Here is a 22164-nt window from a genome sequence, read left to right as displayed (position 1 = left end):
GTACAGCCTCCCACTCAAATGCAAATCAGGGCAGACCCTGCTTAGCAAAGTGGACAATTCATACTTGCCGCCACAAAACCAGCTCAGAAACATGGGCATCCACAGAACTCTTTCCAGGAGGGAGGGCATGCTGGAGGGGAGCGAAAGCTGCAAGGGATTTTTCCTGGGAGAACAACGGGGACTGTGCACTGAGTGCCCTATGCCGCACTCTCGCTGGCTCCCTGCACTGGAGATCCAGATACTGCTGCTGCTGCTTCCTGGGATTGAGGCAAGGCAAGAATTGCCCCCTCCATCCTCCCGGCCCTTCTTCCTGCAGGACCGGCCTGCAACAGACAGAGTGAGCCCTGCTGCCTGGCAGGAGCACCAGGAACACAGGGACATCGGAAGCTTCGGCTTTGCAAGTCAAGACACATGCCATGCGGACAAGAGAAGGAAAACTCGCACTTGGGAAACTGGATCCCCTCCCGGTGGTTTCCAACAGGCCTCTCTAGATTCCGTGGAAATGGAGCCGGTCGTCTACGGAGGGTTTTTTGAACATAGAAAGTTGCTTTATACCGAGCCCGGCCATTGGAGCTCAGGATGGTCTACGACACTGACTGGCAGCGGTTTCCTTGAGGTTTCACGCAGGAGTCTCTCCCAGACTCACCTGGTGGTGCTGCCAGGGAGGGAACCTGGCCAGGACCTTCTACATGTAAAGCAGATGAGCTACGACTGAGCTCTGGCCCCCTCCCTCACATGTTCTTGTCGTAGGGAAATAGAAAGCGGGCCTTCGACTGAGTTAGACCCCTGGTCCGTCTAGCTCAGTAATGTCCTACACTGACTGGAAGCAACTTCCTTTCCCATCCTCATCTGGAGAGGCTGCCAGAGAGTGGACCTGGGACCTTCTACATGCGAGCAGATGCACCACCACAGAGCTACAGTCCCACCCCCCATCTTAAAGGTCTGCATGAGGAGAGCTGGTCTCGGGGGAGCAAGCACCAATTGTCCCCTTTGCTAAGAAGGGTCTGCCCTGATTTGCATTTGAATGGGAGACTACAAGTGTGAGCACTGGAAGAGATTCCCCGGATGGGATGGGATGGGATCGCTCTGGGAAGAGCACCTGCCTGCTTGCATGCAGAAGGCCCCAGATACCCTCCCTGGCAGCATCTCCAAGATAGGGCTGAGAGAGACTCCTGCCTGCAACCTCAGAGAAGCCGCTGCCAGTCTGTGAAGACAATACTGAGCTAGATGGACCAAGGGTCTGACTCAGTAGATGGCAGCTTCCTAGGTTCCATAAACTCCTCACCTTTCTGCTTGTTCCTCCCTCCCTCTCCTATCCCCTCCAAGTATGTACCATGACCAAAAACCATCTCTTCCAAAATCGCAGCTGCTCTTCCCGCAGCCCATCTGGTGCAAACATGACTCAGGCAGGGGAGTTCTAAGGAAGCATTGGAGGGACTGGCATGGGCGGCTGCTGCAGCCCCCTCGGCAGGCCTGAGTCTGGTGCTGCTGGCAAGTGGCTGGCAGAAAAGGCTTTCCTCTGCCCCAGAGCCCTGTTAAGACCCTGGCCCTGGCGAGACGGGTTGAGTGGGAAGTGAGGGGAGATAAGGGGGGGGGGGAGTAGGGAAAACCCCTAAGAGGAACATAGGAAGCCATTGGCCCATATAGCTCAGGATTGTCTACACAGACTGACAGTGGCTGGTTAGAGTGCTGGACTAGGGCTGGGGAGACCTGAGTTAAAATCCCTATTCAGCCGAATACTTGCTGGGTGACTCTGGGCCAGTCACTTCTCTCTCAGCCTAACCTACCTCACAAGGTTGTTGTGAGGAGGAACAAGTATGTAGTACACCGCTCTGGGCTCCTTGGAGGAAGAGCAGGATGAGAAGATGGGCGCCCCCTCATAGGAACATAGGAAGCTGCCATATACCGAGTCAGACCATTGGTCTATCTGGCTCAGTATTGTCTTCCCAGACTGGCAGCAGCTTCTCCAAGGTTGCAGGCAGGCATCTCTCTCAGCCCTATTGTATATAATTGTGCTTTGGCATCATACTGTATGCTTTGGTAGTTTGTTGGTTCAATAAAAAAAATCTTGTCCTATTAAAAAAAAATCTTGTCCTATCTTGGAGATGCTGCCAGGGAGGGAACTTGGAACCTAGGTCCTCTTCCCAGAGCGGCTCCATCCCGAGGGGAATATTTTACAGTGCAAACACTTCTAGTCTCCCTTTCATATGCAACCAGGGCGGACCCTGCTTAGCTTAAGGGGACAAGTCATGCTTGCTACCACCAGACCAGCTCTCTTCTTGAGGAGTCATCTCCAACGAGTAGCAAGGGGTAGTGGGCGCTTCCTGCAAAAATATTTCCTGCTCCCCCATCCACCAGACTGGAACTTTACAGCTGTCAGACAATACAGACATGTTGCCGGACACTTGCTGTAGAATGCCTCCATTATTTAAAGAAACCTCATTCGTTCACTCACTCCCCTAACCAAGAATAAGGAACAGAAGCCAGGTACAGAGCCAGGCCAACCCCTTGGCTTCCTTCCTGGCCCGGAACTAGGCCATGTGTGCAGTGGGGTGCAGGGTCACTGCCCCGGCAGATATCAGCTGGCCCAGTACATATATCCACATGGTCGTGGACAGGAAGAGAAAACTAGCCCGGAAAGCAGACTGGAAGATTTGGCCTGGCCTGGCCTAAAAGGACAGGATTTTCTAAAAGGAATCTGGCCCATGTTCTGGATAAGTTTGAAAATGCCAAGCAAGCAAGGTAAACAAACAACACTCATTGACTAACCTCTGTAAGCAATGTATAGCAAACCGCTCGGTCTCCTAATAACCCAAAGAATAAGGGGTGTTTTTTGCCACCCTTTGCTCCCCCAAGCTAATTGCATGGTCAGCACCGCCTGCCCCACCCCCCACCCCGCCCCTGAAGTTTCCTGCAAAAGATCCTGTCTCTCATTCCAAAGGGAGGTACCATCTCCTATGGTGTGGTGTGCCCTCTGGGAACCTCAGGCCAAGAATCCCTCCTAGGAAGAGAAAGGCCATTCCCATTTACAAACACACGAGGGCGGGGGTGATAGGTAAGTAATGTCAGCCCCTCCCCACTATGTCTTTTCCACTTCAAAATGGCTCGACAGACCAGCTTTCCCCAATCCTGGTGCCAAAGTTGCTAGTTCTTCAAAGTACACCATGACCATCCCAGAACTCAGGCAAAGCTGATTATCAATAAGACTATTTTTGAGCACTGGGTCTATTTATAAATTAATAGCACAGAAGCTTTTCCTGCCTGCATTAAGTGCAGAACAAGGAACTGAGAGTTCAGCCTGACACCAGCGTCGTCGCTGCCATTTCAAAGGCTGCCAAACACTCTGTTCAAAAACGAGGCACTGGCATGGCCACTGAATTCGTCCAAATGGCTTCCTTCGGGTGGGCCAACACGGCTACTCTATCATTTCTGCATCCCATCAACATGGCACAGGGTGAAAAGAGAGCACGCTCACACGGAGGGATTAGCTACAACCGAAACCTGGAGACAAGTCAGACACAGGGAGAGGCTGTAGTGTGAACCATAGCTGCATTGTCAGGTAAAGGAAGGGTCCACACACACACACACACACACACACACACACACACACACCTACACACAACGCTCTGTGTACTGGGGGTGGGGCTGAAATCCTTTGTAACTCTAAGCAACAATGATACCAATTAATTTAAAAAAAAAAACCACCAGCACATTGAGAATCTTCGGTTGCTTAAAAACCCATACATTGCGTTCAGCACATAAGGCCCTGCTTTGGGTCATCATTCCCCCATTAACAAATGGTTTGGGTGGGTTCACAGTGGGGAGCAGAGCCAGTGGGGTGTAGTGGTTAAAGTGGTGGACAGGGAGACCGGAGTTCAAATACCTGTTCAGACATGAAGCTCACTGGGTGACTCTGGGCTGCTCACTTCTCTCTCAGCCTAACCTACCTCACAGGGTTGTTGTAAGGATGAACATAACCATGCACACCCGTCTGGGCTCCTTGGAGGAAGAGATGGATATCAGTGTAAAAAAACAAACACAGGGCCTTTTTGATTGTGGCACCAATGCTCTGGAATGCCTTCTCTAGGGAGGCCTATATGGGCTCTGTATTCCTTCTGGTACCAGGTGAAGACCTGGTTCTCTTTAAAGGCCTTGGCTTTGGGCAATGGCTATTTTGCTTTCATATTGCACTGTGCTTCTCCTCCTATAGCTGCTTCAAGTTCCACAAAATTGAGGGAAACTGGGATAGAAATTTTTTAATTTTTTTTAATGCTACAGGCAATATTTAATCTTATTAAAACCCTGCAATATGTTTAGTAAGATATATTGACTTTGCCCCTATGCGCTGGTTGTGATTCCACACAGCGCAATTTATAGAAGAGATTCCACTCTCTACTAACACTAAACAGAAGCAAAAAGTATAAAACAGAAGGCACAACACAAGGACCCTTAAAGCTTAACCAGTAAGCCAAACATCCACCAGCAGCACCCAAGAATACAATTCAGATCCAGATGTTTAATGTTTAGGTTGACAGCTATGAGTAATTTTTGTACTCTCAATGCTCTAATCTCCTGTAGGTAGCAAGCATGACTTGTCCCCTTAGCTAAGCAGGGTCTGCCCTGGTTGCATATGAATGGGTGCCTTGATGGGTGAGCACTGTCAGATATTCCCCCTCAGGGGATGGAGCCGCTCTGGGAAGAGCATTTAGGCTCCAAGTTCCCTCCCTGGCAGCATCTCCAAGAGAGGGCTGAGAGAGATTCCTGCCTGCCACCTTGGAGAAGCCCCTGCCAGTCCGTGAAGACAATACTGAGCGAGATCGACCAATGGTCTGACTCAATATATGGCGGCTTCCTATGATCCTACCTTCCTAATTAGTCTCTTTTCAGCGTTTGTTCTAGCTTTGCTTCCCTATTCTGAGCCCACATATTGACCAATTCATTTTAAACACTAATTATCAAAATAATGATCTTCCCAAATTCCTATTATTTCCCCCCTCCCCTGACATACTTGAACACCTGCATCATAATGGACATGTTGGAGACCAGCTAAGATATATGCTCCCTTCATTTGTGTGTTGACATCAAAACAACAACAACAACAAAAAATCTGTTTTAAGTGCTCAACAAATAAGCAGTGTATAAAAGCACAGAACAGACTTATAATCTAACATAAACATAAATGGAACACTTAAAAACTAAGTGTCCCAGAACTTAAAACTTGCATAATAGAGTAACTGAAACAGACAAGTCCGGAGATGGTTTTTAAACAAGAGGATCAACCAACCACATATTGCAATGTCATGTCCCTTACAAACCTTTGACAATTTCCATGTCAAAGAGAACCATTCTGTTGCCCAGTAGCCATCCACCCTCGCTTCTGGGCAGGCTCCAAAGAGCTTCTAAAGTTCATACAAAGGGTTTTGTGCTAGCTCAGTGGAATTATTTACATTTTTTTCATTAGCAACTAACCTCCCTAACATATAACAAACTCCTTTCAAAACTCCCTTCAGTCTGAAAATGTAGGAATAGATGGAGTTGCCTTCTACTCAGTCAGGCCCTTGGTCCATCAAGCTCAGGACTGTCTACACTGACTGGCAGTGGCTCTCCAGGGTTTCAGGCAAGAGTCTCACCTACCTGGAGATCCTGCCAGGGATTCGGTCTGGGCCTTCTGCATGCAAACAGATACTCTGCCACTGAGCTACGGCCCCTGGTCACCTCACAAGATTAACTTCACAATTGCCCTCTTGCCTTCAAGCAAATTCTGTTCTCAAACTCTGCCCCCCACCCCACAATGTTGGATTACAAATCCCATCATCCCCAGGCACAATGGCCATGTGGCTGGGAATGATGGGAGTTGTAGTCTAACAGCAAGACCCCCCCCCCCAAGTCCGAGAACCCCTGCAAAACAAACCTGGGCTCGAATACCAAAAGTTTCCAAGTTAAAAACACACACCATTCTTCAGCAAGAAACCATTTTGTTTTTCTTTTTTAAGGCGTTAAGTCAACCTGCCCTGCTGAGAATGTATGTGATGTCCTTTAAGAGAATATTTTAAACGGATGCCGCAAATGACAGTATCAGAACAGCTGCAATCACAGGAAAAAGCCTCCATTTGGATTGCAGGACCTTGAATAAACCTCCTCGTTTTATTCCGGCTGGAGTTGAATCAGATTATGCTTGCGATTTGATCATTCAAACAAGGACGTTTATTTGAAATGCTGCAGAGAGATTGGTGATCACCAATAACGCTTTCTAGTGTGAACGCAGCACCCATCAGCAGAAACAGGCCTAGCATGTGCCAAGCTTATCACCCCAGGCATGCTGTCAGCCGGCTGTCTCAACTGGCTGGGTCAACTGGCCGTGAATAACTGGCCCACTCTTCAAAAGAAAGATGAGAGTTTCCGTCAGCCATGAAGACTTAGGAACATAGGGTGCTGCCATATACTGAGTCAGACCATTGGTCTATCTAGCCCAGTATTGTCTTCACAGACTGGCAGCGGCTTCTTCAAGGTTGCAGGCAGGAGTCTCTCTCAGCCCTGTTTTGAAGAAGCCAGGGAGAGAACTTGGAATAGGAACTTCCATTCCTATTCATTCTCCGCATAATAAAATCAGGTTTGCCAAACACTGTAACTGGAAGGATCTTTCTCCACTCACAAGCCAGACTTTGAAATGGGCTTTCGTACAGCAGATGAGCAGTTCAGCTTCCACCGTCCTACTGATTCCCAGTGTCAAGGACTATGTACACAATCATTTAAGGCAGGGGTTCTCAAACATGGGCCCCTGGATGTCATCAGACCACTACTCCCACAATCCCCTTCTGGCCACTGTAGCAGGGGATGATGGGAGTTGTAGTCCAACAACATCCAGGAGCCCATGTTTGAGACCCGCTGCCTTAAGGGAGGAGCCAGATTGCCTTTCCTGCCAACCTCTCTTCCCCACCACAGCTCAAAGTTGCATAACGGGAAGGGCACTTTCCAAATTAAAAATAAGCAGCTTTTAGATTTTTAAATCATATGGTAACTTGAGCTAGCAGTTTCCAAACAAGCAATAGCGGGAAGAAAATGCCCTCAGGGCTTGTATACACAAGCAATGCAATCTAGATTAACGAAGGATTTGGAATGAAACCACATCAAATCTCTGTATGAACACACAGTTTAGAGATGAAGCAATTGAACGCCACCTAATTTAACTCAGACAGAGAAATAAAGCCACCTCCCAAAAACAACAACGCACAATCAAAATTAAAATTAACTAGGCAGTATTTCTGTGTATCTGGAAGTGTACATTACAACCCAGTTGGTTTACACTGAGCTATCTTACCAAAATGGTCTCAGTGGAGTCACACCTTTATCAGAATCGACTAAAAACGTCCCACAGCAGTTAGCGTGCTTTTGAGTTCTCCAGAATGCTTGTTCAGGCTGGCTGATAACCAAAATGGGGAAAGGGGATAAATCAGGCCTTGAAAAGTTTTCTTTGAATCCAGGAGCAGCCAGCCCCCCAAATGTAGGAGCCAGACAATGGACACCTGACCAACTATCGGACTTAGTAACGGACATAGTGGAGGATGAAGGTAAATGGGCTTCTCTTTATTCCCTTTCAAAGCAACATACTTAAGAACAGAAACAAGGCTGCCTGGGGCAAATGAAGATTTTATTAAATAAATCTGCCTCTGAATATCCAAGTCTAGGAGCCACAACTAAATTTCTAGGCTCCATGACTCCCTAGCACCTGGGATTTGTCAAGCCCTGGGTTAAATTTGGGCATGCTGGAAGAACCTCTAAGTGTTTCTCCAGAGATACACACATTTAGACTTGGCTCACTAGCCAGCCATTATTTGTGGTAGCCACCAATCCCCCCTTTTTGGTCCGATCCTTTTCTGGCACACAGGCAGAGGGCTTAGGAAAGGAGCGGGCCTTCTTTCATTCGCACTGGGAGACAGAGATGGTAAGAAAGAGGGGGAGCCAGACTTCCCTCTAAGGTGTGCGCATGCTCACAAGTTTTTGGATGTCCACTCAGTTCATTTTAGATCCCGCTCAGGTTGAATCAGGAAGGCCCCACTCTGAATGCAGGTGCGCACACAGTGCCTTGATACTGCAAGCCCAGTACAAAACTCACCCCACTGCTCAGAGTGGACTCCTGCTCTTTCTTACCTTCTCCAAAATGGCAGTGGAACTGAGACCTCTGGGAAGAAGGTCTGTGTCGTGCTGGGGGTGCTTGCTGCTGGAAAGCAGAGTTGTAGATGCCAGTGTTCTTCCAGTTCCCTGAATGTTTGTTCCTAAATTATCTCCCTGCGGGGGCCAACTTACAAAGACACCATAGACTAACCACATACCAAATCAACAAAGCGTGGCAGCAGGGCAGAGGAGACAGGCAGAGAAACAGAGATTTTATGGTGCAGCAACATCTAGGTCATATTGCACCAGGCACCACTTCAAGCAGTCATCTCCACATTGCCATTCAGTTCACGGGCACAACTTTAACACAGAAAAGTGTGTCCATGTGGCCAATAAACCACATGTTGCAGTTCAGGTTTGATTAGGACGTGATCAGCCATGATTGCTTTCTCCTTCACATTAAGGCAGAGGGCTCATCCACGCTGCACACTCATGATACGCCTATCCAGAATTCATGTGAATGCAATGGATATCAACTGCAGTGACTGCATCACCTAGAGTGGGCATTGCCCCGGATTTTTATTGCTCAGCACATCTTGCAAGACAAGAGACAAGAGACACAGAATAGGAACTTAGGAAGCTGCCTTATACTGAGTCAGACCCTTGGTCCAACTAGCTCAGTCTGCACCGACTGGCAGCGGCTTCTCCAAGGTTACAGTCCCAGCCCTATCTGGAGATGCCAGGGAGGGAATGTGGAACCTTCTGCATGCAAGCAGGCAGATGCCCTTCCCAGAGCAGCCCCATCCTCTCAGGGGAATATCTGACAGTGCTCACACGAAACCTCCCATTCAAATGCAAACCAGGGTGGACCCTACTTAGCAAAGGGGACAATCAGCAGCAGCAGCCCTGATGGATGCCCGTCCAGCTTCTGTTTGAAGGCCTCTAATGAAGGAGAGCTCCCCACATGTTCGCTTTCTCTCTGGAATAGCTTTCCTGTGAAAGCTAGCAAGGAAAGAAGACCAGTATAGGAGAACGCAGTCTTATCAAAATTGACCAGCTGTGCAGTGGGTTTTGTCATTTCTACATCCCGGAAGCTAGTTACTCTGAGGTGGCAGGAAGTGAACAAACTGATTAATATGATCTGGCTGAAATATTCTGTATAAAAATCGGAGCCAAACAGCCTTGATTTCTCAAGCGTGCAGGTTGCAAATTCTCTCTTGTGCACGACAAGGCCCTGGCAGACATGCCCAGGCCGCTTCTCTTCTACAATGGGGAAGGAGAGTGGGTCTTGCAGTAGCGGGCATGAATTTGCTAAGCAAGGCCCACCCTGGTTTGTATTTGGATGGGTGACTATAGGGAAGTGCTGTGATCCCCTTAGGGATTAGCTCAGGGGAAGAGCATCTGCTTTGCATGCAGAAGGTCCTCAGTGCACTCACTGGCATCTCCAAGTAAGGCTGGGAGAGACCCTTGCCTGAAAGCTTAGAGAAGCCCCTGCCAGTCAGTGTCGACAGTACTGAGCTAGTTGGACCAATAGTCCGACTCAGTGTTCCCTGCAAGAGAGACTCCCAGATGTTGCTGACTACAGCTCCCAGCATTCCCAGCTGCAATGGCCTTTGGCTGGGGATTATGGGAACACTGGCCTGACTACAAAGCAGCTTCCTATGGAACTCAAGGCATCACAGATGAGGTTTCTCAGGCAGCCACTCATCCAAACAGCGACCAGAGCTAAACCTGATTAGCTTCAGCAAGGTGGCTATATCATGTCTCCAGACCATGCCTCAGGTTCTATTCTAGGAGCCTAGATATAATAGGGCAAGGGGAGACAGTTGTCTGGGGGCCCACTGCCTTGGCCCCCCCCCAGAGGCAAGTCACATGACTGACTCCCCCAGCCGCGCACCCGCCTGGGCTTCCTTCAGTTCTAGTCATCCTCCAAAATTGATGTGAGTGTTGAGACCTGGAGCGACCAGAACAGCATGTCTTTCTCTAGTACCATTAAATGACTTGCATCGTCCACAATTTACAAAACCTTTAAAAAAATAATTTAGGAGGATGTTCTATTGTGGCACATAGGATGTGTGTATATATAAATTTTACGATGCTTTTTGTTACCACTATTCAGCCTCATTCAACCCCTGCTAACTTGACAAAGAGGCACCTTTTAACGTGGTGATTCTCTTTATTTAGCAGGGGGAGAGTAACTGGCCCTATCCACCCCCAGCACAGCACCCCTCCAGTGACTGTTGCTGGTGTCTATCTTGTGTTTCTTTTTAGATTGTGAGCCCTTTGGGGACAGGGATCCATCTTATTTATTTATTGTTTCTCTTTGTAAACCGCCCTGAGCCATTTTTGGAAGGGCGGTATAGAAATCAAATTAATAATAATAATAATAATAATAATAATAATAATAATAATAATAATTAGAAGAGGCATTTTCCAAGGGGACTCACTATCCCCTCTGTTGTTTGTAATCGCCATGACCCCACTTTCACAAATACTAAACAAAACAGGCCTCGGATACCAAACATCTAAAACATCAAGTCAAATCAGCCATCTGCTGTACATGGACGATCTGAAGTTGTATGGAAAGTCCCAGTCAGAAATCAAATCACTGCTAAACACTGTCTGTATATTCAGTAGTGATATAGCAATGGAGTTTGGACTAGACCAGTGTGCTGCATTAATAATGAACAGAGGGAAAATAACAAAAACAGAAGGAATAGAACTGCCCAATGGAAGCAAGATCAAGAACCTGGAAGAGAAAGAACCTTACAGATACTTGGGCATTCTCCAGGCTGATAACATCGCACACACTGAAGTTAAAAGAAAAATGGGAAGTGAATACATCAGGAGAGTTAGAAAAATCCTCAAGTCCAAACTCAACGGCAGGAACACCATACAAACCATAAACACCTGGGCTATACCTGTTATCAGATACACTGCAGGAATAATAGACTGGACCCAGGCTGAGCTAGAGACACTAGATCGTAAGACCAGGAAAATCATGACCATCAATCATGCTCTGCACCCCCGCAGTGATGTAGATAGGCTATACCTCCCTTGCAGCTCAGGTGGAAGAGGAATGCTGCAAGTCCATCAAACAGCAGAGGAGGAGAAAAGAGGCCTTGAAGAATATATCAAGGACAGTGAAGAAGATGCACTTCAAATGGTCAATAACGCGAAACTATTCAACACCAATGAAACAAAACAGGCCTACAAGAAACAACAAGTCAAGAACCGAGCAGAAAAATGGAAAAATAAACCACTGCATGGTCAATATTTGCACAATATAAGTGGAAAATCAGACATCACCAAGACCTGGCAGTGGCTTAAGAATGGCAACTTGAAGAAAGAAACAGAGGGTTTAATACCTGCTGCACAAGAACAGGCACTAAGAACAAATGCAATAAGAGCAAAAGTCGAAAAATCAACCACAAACAGCAAGTGCCGCCTTTGTAAGGAAGCAGATGAAACCATGGACCACCTAATCAGCTGTTGTAAGAAGATCGCACAGACTGACTACAAACAAAGGCATGACAAGGTAGCAGGGATGATACACTGAAACATCTGCAAAAAATACAAGCTACCTGTAGCCAAACATTGGTGGGACCATAAAATTGAAAAAGTGGTAGAAAATGAAGATGTAAAAATATTATGGGACTTCTGACTACAAACAGACAAACATCTGCCACACAATACACCAGATATAACTGTAGTCAAGAAGAAAGAAAAACAAGTCAAAATAATCGACATAGCAATACCAGGGGATAGCAGAATAGAAGAAAAAGAAATAGAAAAAATCACCAAATACAAAGATCTACAAATGGAAATTGAAAGGCTGTGGCAGAAAAAGACCCAAATAATCCCAGTGGTCATTGGCGCCCTGGGTGCAGTTCCAAAAGACCCTGAAGAGCACCTCAACACCATAGGGGCCACAGAAATCACCATCAGCCAATTACAAAAAGCAGCTTTACTAGGAACAGCCTATATTCTGCGACGATATGTATAACAACTGACAATAAAATTCAGCCATCCCAGGTCCTTAGGAAGGACTCAATGTCTGGATAAAACAAACCAGTCAATAACACCTGTCTGACTGTAAAATTATTATTATTATTATTATTAATTATTATTATTAATAAAGATTTCTTTACCTCATGAGCTGAGCTTCAGTGAGAGGGAAGGGGGCATTTTAAAATCTTGTCTCTGGGCCCACTCCAACCTTGCTACACCCCTGTAATCTATTCCCTCCCATATACCGGTTAGATTCCACGTTACGTTCAACCAATGCATATCCTTTGTCCATAAGATGTACAAGAACAACATTGTTTGAGGACCCTGCAACTTAAGAATGGGCCGGTTCAAATGCTCATCGTGGTTTTTATCCCGTTCCAGTAAAGAGCGTAGCAGTGAGCCTTGCAGCTGTCCAAGCCACCCAATCCCTTGTCACTTCTACCCGTTGAGGCAGGTGTGACCCACAAAGTCTCAAGTTCTTCTCCAAAGCTGCAATTCGCCCATACGCGACTCAGAATGACGCTACCCAGACTCTTAGATCTTCAGAGACAGCTTTGCTCAGTGGACTGCCTTCTAAGGTTAGATCGGTATCTGCAAGAGGCTTTTTCAGGGTGGGGCAACCTCACCGCTGCAGGGCTCTCTCTCCATATTTTCAGTCCTTGGGTTCATTTGTGTGTTTCCTTCCAAAAGACTGTGAAAACTTGTCTCTTACGAAAGACACTTGGTATGGGCTAATGTTGTTTTGAACATGGATGTTTGCATTTTATAGTATTTTATTATTGTTTTATTGGGCATCATCCAGCCAATATTAAGCACTTTGGAGCCAGAAAGGTTTCCATGGGAGACTTAAATATGTGCTTAAACCTCTCCCATTAAAATCAGTGCAGCTCCCAGGGTGCCTAAATTGAGCTGGACTGTGCCCATAGTATTTTATGGGTATTGGAGGGTGGGGTTTAATAACTTGTAACACACCCTAACACTCTGCACTGGATAAAGGCAGGTTGAATAAAGTAACTGAACTAGAAAGTTTGATTTGAAAGTTTGACTAGAAGTGTGAGCACTGTAAGATATTCCCCTCAGGGGATGGAGCCACTCTGGGAAGAGCAGAAGGTTCCCAGTTCCCTCCCTGGTATCTCTGAGATAGGACAAGATTTTTTATTTTTATTTTTTATAGGACAAGTTTTTTATTGAACCAACAAACTACCAAAGCATACAGTACATTGCCAAAGCACAATTATATACAAAGTGGTTGTTTGTACATGATATATCTACAAAGATTTACACACAAGAATTTGGAAACACACAAGTTATGAAGTATATACAGGTAGTACTGTAACTCGGGGGTGGGGGATTTCAAGGCACATCAGGTAATTGGGGGGGGTTACGTCCGACGTCCATTTCCACAATTTGTCCCATTGCTGTTTAGAAGAGATACTCTTGTCTTTTTGCACATAACCATACAAACTTTTCCAGAAGAGATTTACTGTCTCATCTGCGTGAACCTCTTGGTCGCGTCTTCCCTCCCTATTCCTATGCATGAGCATTGCATAAATGACATACAAGTTTACTAACCTGATTACGAGAAGGGGAACGTTCCAATTCCCTAGTATGGGGGCACCCGTTCCGTCCCGTTTCCTTGAAGGTTTCTTTCTGGGACCTCGAAAGGAGGTTCTATCGCTCAAACCCGAGGTTAGTTCTTCCCAAGTCTGTTTTTCCAAATCAGGCCACTCTAACAGCTTGCTTACTCCCTGCCACACTCTTTTGGCTACCACACACTCTTTTAAGAAATGTGAGTGGGTTTCCCTGAATGTTTTGCCTAGCTCACTAGCTTTCTGTTTGCAGGTGATTTTAGGGCACTCTTGCTGGTCCTCTGGGACCCATGGCTTAGCCGCATTAAGTGGTAGTACTTGATGGTATAAGCGCCACCTTGTTTCCCATAAATGGAAAGGGACTTTTTTCTCTTTAAAGAGAGCGATAGAGTGATCGGGTTGCAACAAGTACTGTGAAGTGCGGTGTTTGTAGCATTTACGTTCTAAATCAGGTTTTAAGAAACCCACTTCTAGAATCTCTCCATAAATTGTTTTCCTTAGCTGCTTAATTGAGGAGGATCCTTTAAATAGATCCGGTTCAACCTTCCATTTTTTAAGTGTGAATAACAAATCTCTCAAGTAGTCTGGGTGTTCTCTGTTTAATACTTGTGTGATATTGCCATTGAAAGATCCTTTCCCCCACCATGCTATGCCCCATGCTGACTTGCGCCAACGCAGAGCAAAAAGCAAGACCCAGGTTTTTTGCAGGAGGTTGGACATATCACGGACATTCACGAAAATCCAGTTTCCAAAATTGTAGGACATGAATTCAGTTACAAAATAGGGTTGCAGGGCAGGTAGGGCTAGGCCTCCCCGCTCAACCTCCTTAAATGCTACCGCACGGGCCAAAGGGAAGGACGCTGTGTGCCATACTAGACGGAAGATCTGGCTTTCAACTCTCCGAAGGAGATCGAGCGGGGGAGGATAGACTACCGCCAGGTTATGCACCGGGGGTATCAGGTAAGTCCGGATGTAAACCGCTTTCTGGTACATGGCAAGGCTCCATTTTTTCCACATGGTGATTTTAAGCATTACTTTTTCTTTCCAATCTGTCCAATCCCCCCCCCCAGACTTTTTCCTTAATCCCATATTCAATCCCCAAAATGTCCGGATGTAAACCGCTTTCTGGTACATGGCAAGGCTCAATTTTTTCCACATGGTGATTTTAAGCATTACAAGATAGGGCTGAGACAGACTCCTGCCTGTATCCTTGAAGAAGCCGCTGCCAGCCTGTGTAGGCAATACTGAGCTAGATGGATGAAGGGTCTGACTCGGTATAAGGCAGCTCTCTATGTTCCTAAGCTTTCAGACAGAAGTCTCTCCCAGCCCTACCTGGAGATGCTGCCAGGGAGTGAACCTGGAACCTTCTGCATGCAAAGCAGATGCTCTACCACTGAGCTATGGCCCTATCCCCAAAGTTATCGGTGTATACAAAACAAGAAAGGTGGCCAAAGAAAATTGCCAGCATTCCTCTCCAGGAATGGACATGAAAGCAACACACACACAAACACCTACCTTTCTTAAGTTAAAAAACCTACACACAAGCTCAAAAAACTGTTCAGAACAAAGACTTACTCCATCCCATTAGAGCAAATAGCATCCCCAAAGCAGGTAGATAGATGACCTCATCATTTCTCACCTTCTGCGCCCACAAAGAGGATAAACTGCACACTCACACTAAACCTTGTACAAGTCACTCAAATGGAATTATCCCTTCCAGCTACAAGTTCAGAAGGCACACTGAACCATATTCAGGAGCTGCATCCTCTCCAACACACCGCACCAGACCAAAGTAAGTACCGAGATGAGTGATAATGATAAAGTTCTCACAGGGTATTGTGATGTTCTCCAGTTTAAAAGTGGAAAGACAAAAGAACATTCAAGACCAAACAGAAACCAAGGTGCAGCCAACCCAACATTGTGATGCATTTCTAAGTCAGTTATGTGCACAAACTCTCCCACCCAGCCCCACGGGGTGGGGGGAGAAGCGTACAGAGAGTCATGGCCGTTGCCATTTGCCTCATTGTTCACAAAAAAGGATTTGAGACCTCTTTGGACTATAAAACTCCGTGACTCTGTGGACTTTTGTAAACCTTGGCGAAGTGCAGGATACAAAGCAAAGCAGTGCCTAAATTTCACATCTCCTCTGCAAAAGATAGAGGATGGAAAGCAGGGAGCTTATATTGGGACTATTCCACTTCTGAGTTGTGGAAAACATAAAACACACTGCACCCTCTTTCAGGGGTGAAGAAATGTTGGCTCAGTTTATCAGTCAGACAAAACATTTCACTCGTCAAACTATATTGGTACACAGGACCTTTTTCACTCATCAAGCATCATTTTTCACTTGTCACAGACTAGCAGACACATCTTTCACACAAACACATGTTCTAACACTGTACTATGGTGACACAGGAAGCTGCCTCCTACTGAGTCAGACCATTGGTCCATCTAGCTCAGTAGTGTCAACACTGACTGGCAGCAACTCTCTGAGGTTACAGGCAGGAATCTCTCCCAACTTGACCTGGAGATGACCGGAAGTGAACCTGGGACCTTCTGCATGCAATATACAGATGCTCTTCTACAGAGCTATGGCCCCATCCCCTAAGCACTCACATGTCTCCCATCCAAATGCAAACCAAAGTGGATTCTGCTTAGCAAAGGGGACAGTTTATGTTCGCTACCACCAGCCCAGCCCTCCCCAAAGAAGCCCTTTGTGCCAAAAGCAAGCCACAATAAGATAGAGTATTAGTGGAGGTCTCTATCAGATCTCCAGACTTCCCCTTGCTCAGTAAATATGCCGTGCTAAGTTTAGGGGGCAAACTTTCTCTTGCACATGCGAGTCTGAGAGGTCAGCTGAATGAAGAGTGACTCATGTATCCCCTCCTGCCTTTGAGCACACAGATTACCTCCATTTCATGGCAAACCAGTTTGCCATTACATCTGAACTGGGCAGCTATGGTTTCCACCTGCCCAATTGCAAAAAACTGTTTAGCTACAGTAAAATCTATATTGGGATGGCAAATACAAGCCATAGTTGGCCAGTCTCTGGGCATGCCATCCAAGAAATCATGCAGGACATAGTAACATAGGAAGCTGCCTTATAGAGGGTCAGATCCTTGGTCCATCTAGCCCAGTATGGTCTACACTGACTGGCAGTGGCTACAGGTTACAGGAAGCAGTCTTTCCCAGCGCTACTTGCAGATGCTACCAGGGATTCAACCTGCTGGGACGTTTTGCATGCAGGCATCTAGATGCACTGAGCCATGGAACCATCCTCTACAGGGAATATCTTACAGTACTCACATGTAGTCACCCATCCGAATGCAAACAAGGGAAGTCCCTGCTTAGCAAAAGGGACCATTCATGCTCGCTACCACAAGAATAGCTCTCCAAGTCCTGGAGGTAGTGCATAAACCAAAGACTCGCTTACATTAGGATGCACTATATTTTGTCGTTATGTCTGAGCCGGTCCTACAAGACTAACTCAAAGCCACACAGCCTACAGGCCTAACCACTATGGGATGCATTCTTTCCAAAAGGAAACTCGCTTCTTAAAAGTGACGTACCCATATGCTGGCTTGAGATCAAAGAGATTAGTAAGAAGAGGTTTTGACAAGGTGAACAGCTACAGAGACTGGCCAAGAACTGCAGCACGGAAGAGGCATTCTGCCATACACAGAAATGCTCTTCTCCTGTTGGCCTTCCTCACTAGTGTTGAGCATTCTAGTCTGCTCCGGTGCTTTCAGTCCCAAGACAAGAGATCCCTTGCTGCAAGTTGGCTCCTTCAATCAAAATGTATTTTTTGAAAAACTCTCTGGGATGTGAATTTTGTGCACTCATTCCTGTCGAAAATCAGTGAGCAAACTATCACATCACATTATTGTTTTGGTTGAATCCTTATTCCGAATGAAAAGTCTAAATGGGTTAAAAGAAAAAGAAAAAACTTTGCTCCAGTTTTTAGGTACCGTTGGAAGACATGTTCAAATAAGTTTCAATGCAGGACAAAAGAAAGGTTTCATCCAGATTGGGTCTGACCCAGCTTAAAATAGCATGCTGTAACTATGGTTATACTCGGGAAAATGCAATATGTTTCGCAACCGCCAATGCCCTATTCCATGAGGACATATATTTTTCTCATCCATCCCAAGAAAAGAACTCCCCTGTCTTCATTCCAGTCTTAAGAACATAAGAAAAACCCGGCTGGATCAGGCCCATCTAGTCCTGTTTCACACAGCGGCCCACCAGATGCCTCTGGGAAGCCCACAGGCACGAGCTGAGGCCACCCTTCAACCCCAAGCTTAATGTTGTGCACACACCCTGCAGAATACCCTATCCAACCAACCTGATGCTATATCCCAGTGACAGAGCACATTCTCCCTATGCAGAAGGTGTCCGGTTCAAGCCCTGACATCTTCAGGCAGAGATGGGAAAGGCCACTGTCCAAAACCCTAGAAAGCCACTATTAGTCAGATGAGATTATATTGAGTCGGATGAACTGACTCAACAGAAGGCAACTTCATATCCATGTTCATATAGCTTGGGGTTGGTTGGCTTTTTGCAGAAGTTATTCTATCCCAATGCAGAAGTTATTCAAAACAAACGGCAGAGATGGCTATAAAACATTTCAAGAGGCTATCTTAAAGAGGGAAGCGCAGTCCAGCTGGATCTAAACGGCCAACTGGATGCCTCTGGGAAGGCATGAGGGAAGGGTTCTCAAAGGTAGAGGCATGAGGGTAGAGGCATGAGGGTAGAGGCATGAGGGAAGGGTTCTCAAAGGCCACGGCGGCCACAGTAAGGCAAGATATTAGTTCACTTCAAAAAAACAACTGCCCCTTCCCACCATGCAAGGACTCTCCACTGCAGGATGGCATTTTCCCAGTCCTTCTGCCCTCCGGTCTTGTGAATGATTCAACTTCTACTTCTCCCACCCCAGATCACAGGACTGCACACATTCTGCAGCACGCTTTCAAGAACTCACATAGGTTCTTGAACTCTAAGAACTCCGGCACTCTCAACACAACTGAAACGACGCATGAAGATGGGCTGGCTGGGAGTGCACTGTGAATCCACCTTTTCTCACATCCTCTGTGCACTTACACACAAGAGTAGGCATATTCACAAGGAATTAGTGGAGGGATAAACCCAAAACATTCGGCTGTGCTTTGCAGTGAGGCATCTCCCTAAGGACAGCGGAATGTGAAGGGGAAATCACTACTTGTCCAGCAGCATCGTATCACAGGCACACTCTGCTGGCCAGGTAAATATTTCTGGCATTAGGCTTCCCAGATTTCTGAAAGGTTCACAAGCCAGTGCCACATAAAATCACTCACTCTAGAGCGAGCTGCTTCTGCACCACTTGTTACAATCTACCACCTTCCTCCTCAGGTATCAACAAGCAAGTCAGGTGCCAACATCAGGCACTAGAGTGGCACTCACTCTCTTTGCCTCTTCTAAGGATCCCTACTCTCCATATACTTCAGCACGTCAGGTTCTGCAGCCATAGAACCCAAAGACCTCAACCCTCCACGGCTCATCGAGTCTCGCTCTTCTGCAGTAGAGCGACCTGGCTGTTGTGCTACGTGCCATGGGAGCTCCCAAGGGTGGCTCACTGTGATCTACTATGGTGCCCCCTTTGAAGAACATCTGCAAGCTACCGGCCCACTGTAACTTCTGGATGTTCATCAAAGGCACAGTGCACTGCAGTAACCCAACCTAGGGGACTGTCCAGGACACAGCAGTTAAGACTCCTGCCCAGCGCTAGTCATACCTGTCCTTAAGGAGCTACACAACTTAGGCCTTCCAGCTGTTTTTGCACGACAGCTCTCAGAACCCCCAGCCACACTGGCCAACACTCAGGGATTATGGGAGCTGGAGTCCAACACCTGCAGGAATGTCCATGTTGTGCAGCCCTGAGCAACACCAGCTGCCAACTTTTCTCAGTGCACAATCCAAAGCACCCGTACTGCATGTTTGGTCTCATGTGTTGGCTTCAGAATCTTCTATTGTTTTATTCTGTATTTGTTGCAGCGATGACTAACTGTTCTAAAGAAAATAGTGATATGGCTGAGACTGTTGGCGGGGGGAGAACATAGGAAAGTACTAAGATAGGGTGATGGGGTTGAAACAGAAGGGCCATGAGCAAGGAAGGCAAGTAGAGTGGTTGCTTCCCCATCATAGGGGGGCTATGATGGGGGAGAAGCCACTGGGGCTGCTGCAAGAAGCAACCTGAAGAGGCTACCAAGATGGGGTGGTGGTGATGGTGATCATTATCCTTTATTATGGTCACTGACCAGAGACGTGATGGGGTTGAAATCCCATCAATGAGCCAAGAAGGAAAACAGCACCCGGAGACTGTGATGGGGCAGAAAATAAGAACAAAAGAAAAGCCCTGCTGGATCAGGCTCAAGGCCTATCCAGTCCAGCAACCTGCTTCACACCACCCGATGCCTCTGAGACGCCCACAGGCAAGGCAAGAGCTGAGGGCAGGCAGCAGCCACTGTGGCTGCTGCAGGAAAGAGGCAGAAGGGGCTACCAAGGTTTTGGGGGGGGGGGAGAAAACACTGCTGGGCGGAAGGGGGCTAAGAGTGCAAGAGCAAAAAATGGAGAGCAGCACGGCACAAGTGGGACGGGGAAGAGCCCACGGTGGCTGCAGGAGGCAGAAGAGACCACCAAGGCTCTTGGAAGAGAGAAAAGCATCTGGGTGAGGGAAGGTAAGAGAAAAGATGAGGAGGGGAGCCAGGGAAGGAAACAGGACCAGAGAAACCACAGTGGCTGGGGGTGGGGTGGGGCAGAAGAGCCCCCTAAGGTGGGGGCTGCAGGGAAAGGAAAAGCTTCTGGGGGCTTGAAATAGAGGGGCTATAGAAAGGAAGGGGAACTGTGCAGGGGCCTGTGGTGGGGGAGAAGCTGCTGTGGCTGCAGCAGGAGAGCACACCAGGGTGGAGGTGGAGGTTGGAGGGGCAGGGGAGAAAAGCTCCTGGGGTGGGGAGGAGGCAACAGAGGGAACAAATGAGCAAGGAAGGAAAACGGTGCAGAGGGCGGCGGTGGGGGAAGAAGCCACTCTGGGGCTGCGGGATGAGGTGGGGGCGGGGGAGAGATGGCACAGTACTAGGGGGAGAAGGCGGCACTCTGGGGCTGCAGGAACCGGGCGGGGGGGGCAGAAGAAGCTACCAAGGTGGTGGTGTGTGGGGGGGGGAGAGAAAAGTTCCTGGGGTCCTTAAAGGGAGGAGCGGTACGAGCAAGGGAGGGAAGCGGGGCAGGGGGCGGCTGTGGCGAGGGGGAGGCCCCCGGGGCTAGGGCTGCTGCGGTGTTTGTTGGGGGGGCGACAGAGGGAGCCACTTAGGAGGGGGCTGCGGCCCCTCCCCCCTCAGGCAGGCCCGCCCGCCCACCAGGGAGACCCCCCACCCTCCAGCCGCGCCCGCCTCCGCCCCTCACCGTCGGTGGCCTCCGCGCTGGCCCCGGGCTGGGCCATGACCGAGCCGCCGCCGCCGCTGACTGGCTGCACCCCTCCGCCGCCGCCTCCTCGGCCAGGCAGCCCCGCCGAGGCCGGGCCGGCGACGTCACGCAGCGGAGGAGCGCCTGAGCCGCCTCATCCTGACAAGCCGGCCAGCGCGCACGGGGGTTGGGGCGGGGGCGGCCCGAGAGCGCCGCGCATGCGCAGGAGCCGGCCTGGGCGCTGCGCTGAGGCGGGCGCGGAGCCGTCTCCGCCACCCCTTCTGCGATGGCAGGTATCAGGGGAAGTGTCAGCGGCCGCCCCCCACGGAACAAACTGACCGGACCCGCCTGCTGGGGGCGGGGGTGGTGATGACGACCACTGTGGATCGTGCCTGGGGCGGTGCCGCTCCTGTAGCCCGCCACACCCTCGGCTAGTCAGGGCTTCTCGGGTTGCAGCGGGTGGGGGGGCGGTACTGCTGGCTAGCCTGGACTCCCTCCCTCCTCCTGGCCCCCAGGCAGGTGCGGAGGGGCCGTGACCGGCGGCGCGACCTGCTCTTCCTGGGGGCTGTTTCCAGTCGTGTGCCGCCGCGCTCCAGAAGGACTAGCCAGGACCACAAAAGCGGGCCTTGGGGTACCCAGCATTGCTTGTCCCCTTAGCTAAGCAGGGTCCGCCCTGGTTTGCATTTGAATGGGAGATCACATGTGTGAGCACTGGAAGAGATTCCCCCCCTTAGGGGATAATGGGGCCGCTCTGGGAAGAGCATCTAGGTCCCAAGTTCCCTCCCTGGCAGCATCTCCAAGATCCGGCCGAGAGAGACTCCTGCCTGTAACCTGGGAGAAGCCGCTGCCAGTCTGTGAAAACAATCCTGAGCTAGATAGACCAAGGGTCTGACTCAGTATATGGCAGCTTCCTAGGTTCCTATGACTCCGCACCTGCCTGGGGGCAAGTTGGTCATGACTACCATCCGCTGCAAGGGGTCTTAGTCCAGACTAGCTGAGTCGGCAGCCTTACGCTCAC

At 48.5% G+C, this 22164-nt stretch overlaps 1 protein-coding gene across 1 annotated transcript in view; it reads right to left on the bottom strand.

The window, feature by feature from the left end:
• Positions 1 to 21322, bottom strand: part of RABEP1 (rabaptin, RAB GTPase binding effector protein 1) — an 87234-nt gene extending 65912 nt beyond the window's left edge. Inside the window, exon 1 of the mRNA XM_053274973.1 lies at positions 21147 to 21322. Coding sequence (XP_053130948.1) covers positions 21147 to 21183 — 37 coding nt within the window. The 5' untranslated portion in view covers positions 21184 to 21322. The remainder of the gene's footprint in view (positions 1 to 21146) is intronic.
• Positions 21323 to 22164: the final 842 nt, after the last annotated feature.

Source organism: Hemicordylus capensis, chromosome 12 (assembly GCF_027244095.1).
Source record: "Hemicordylus capensis ecotype Gifberg chromosome 12, rHemCap1.1.pri, whole genome shotgun sequence".
NCBI classification, from domain to species: Eukaryota; Metazoa; Chordata; class Lepidosauria; order Squamata; family Cordylidae; genus Hemicordylus; species Hemicordylus capensis.
The sequence above is the reverse complement of the archived record's forward strand: the minus strand, read 5'-3'. Positions and strand labels throughout refer to the sequence as shown.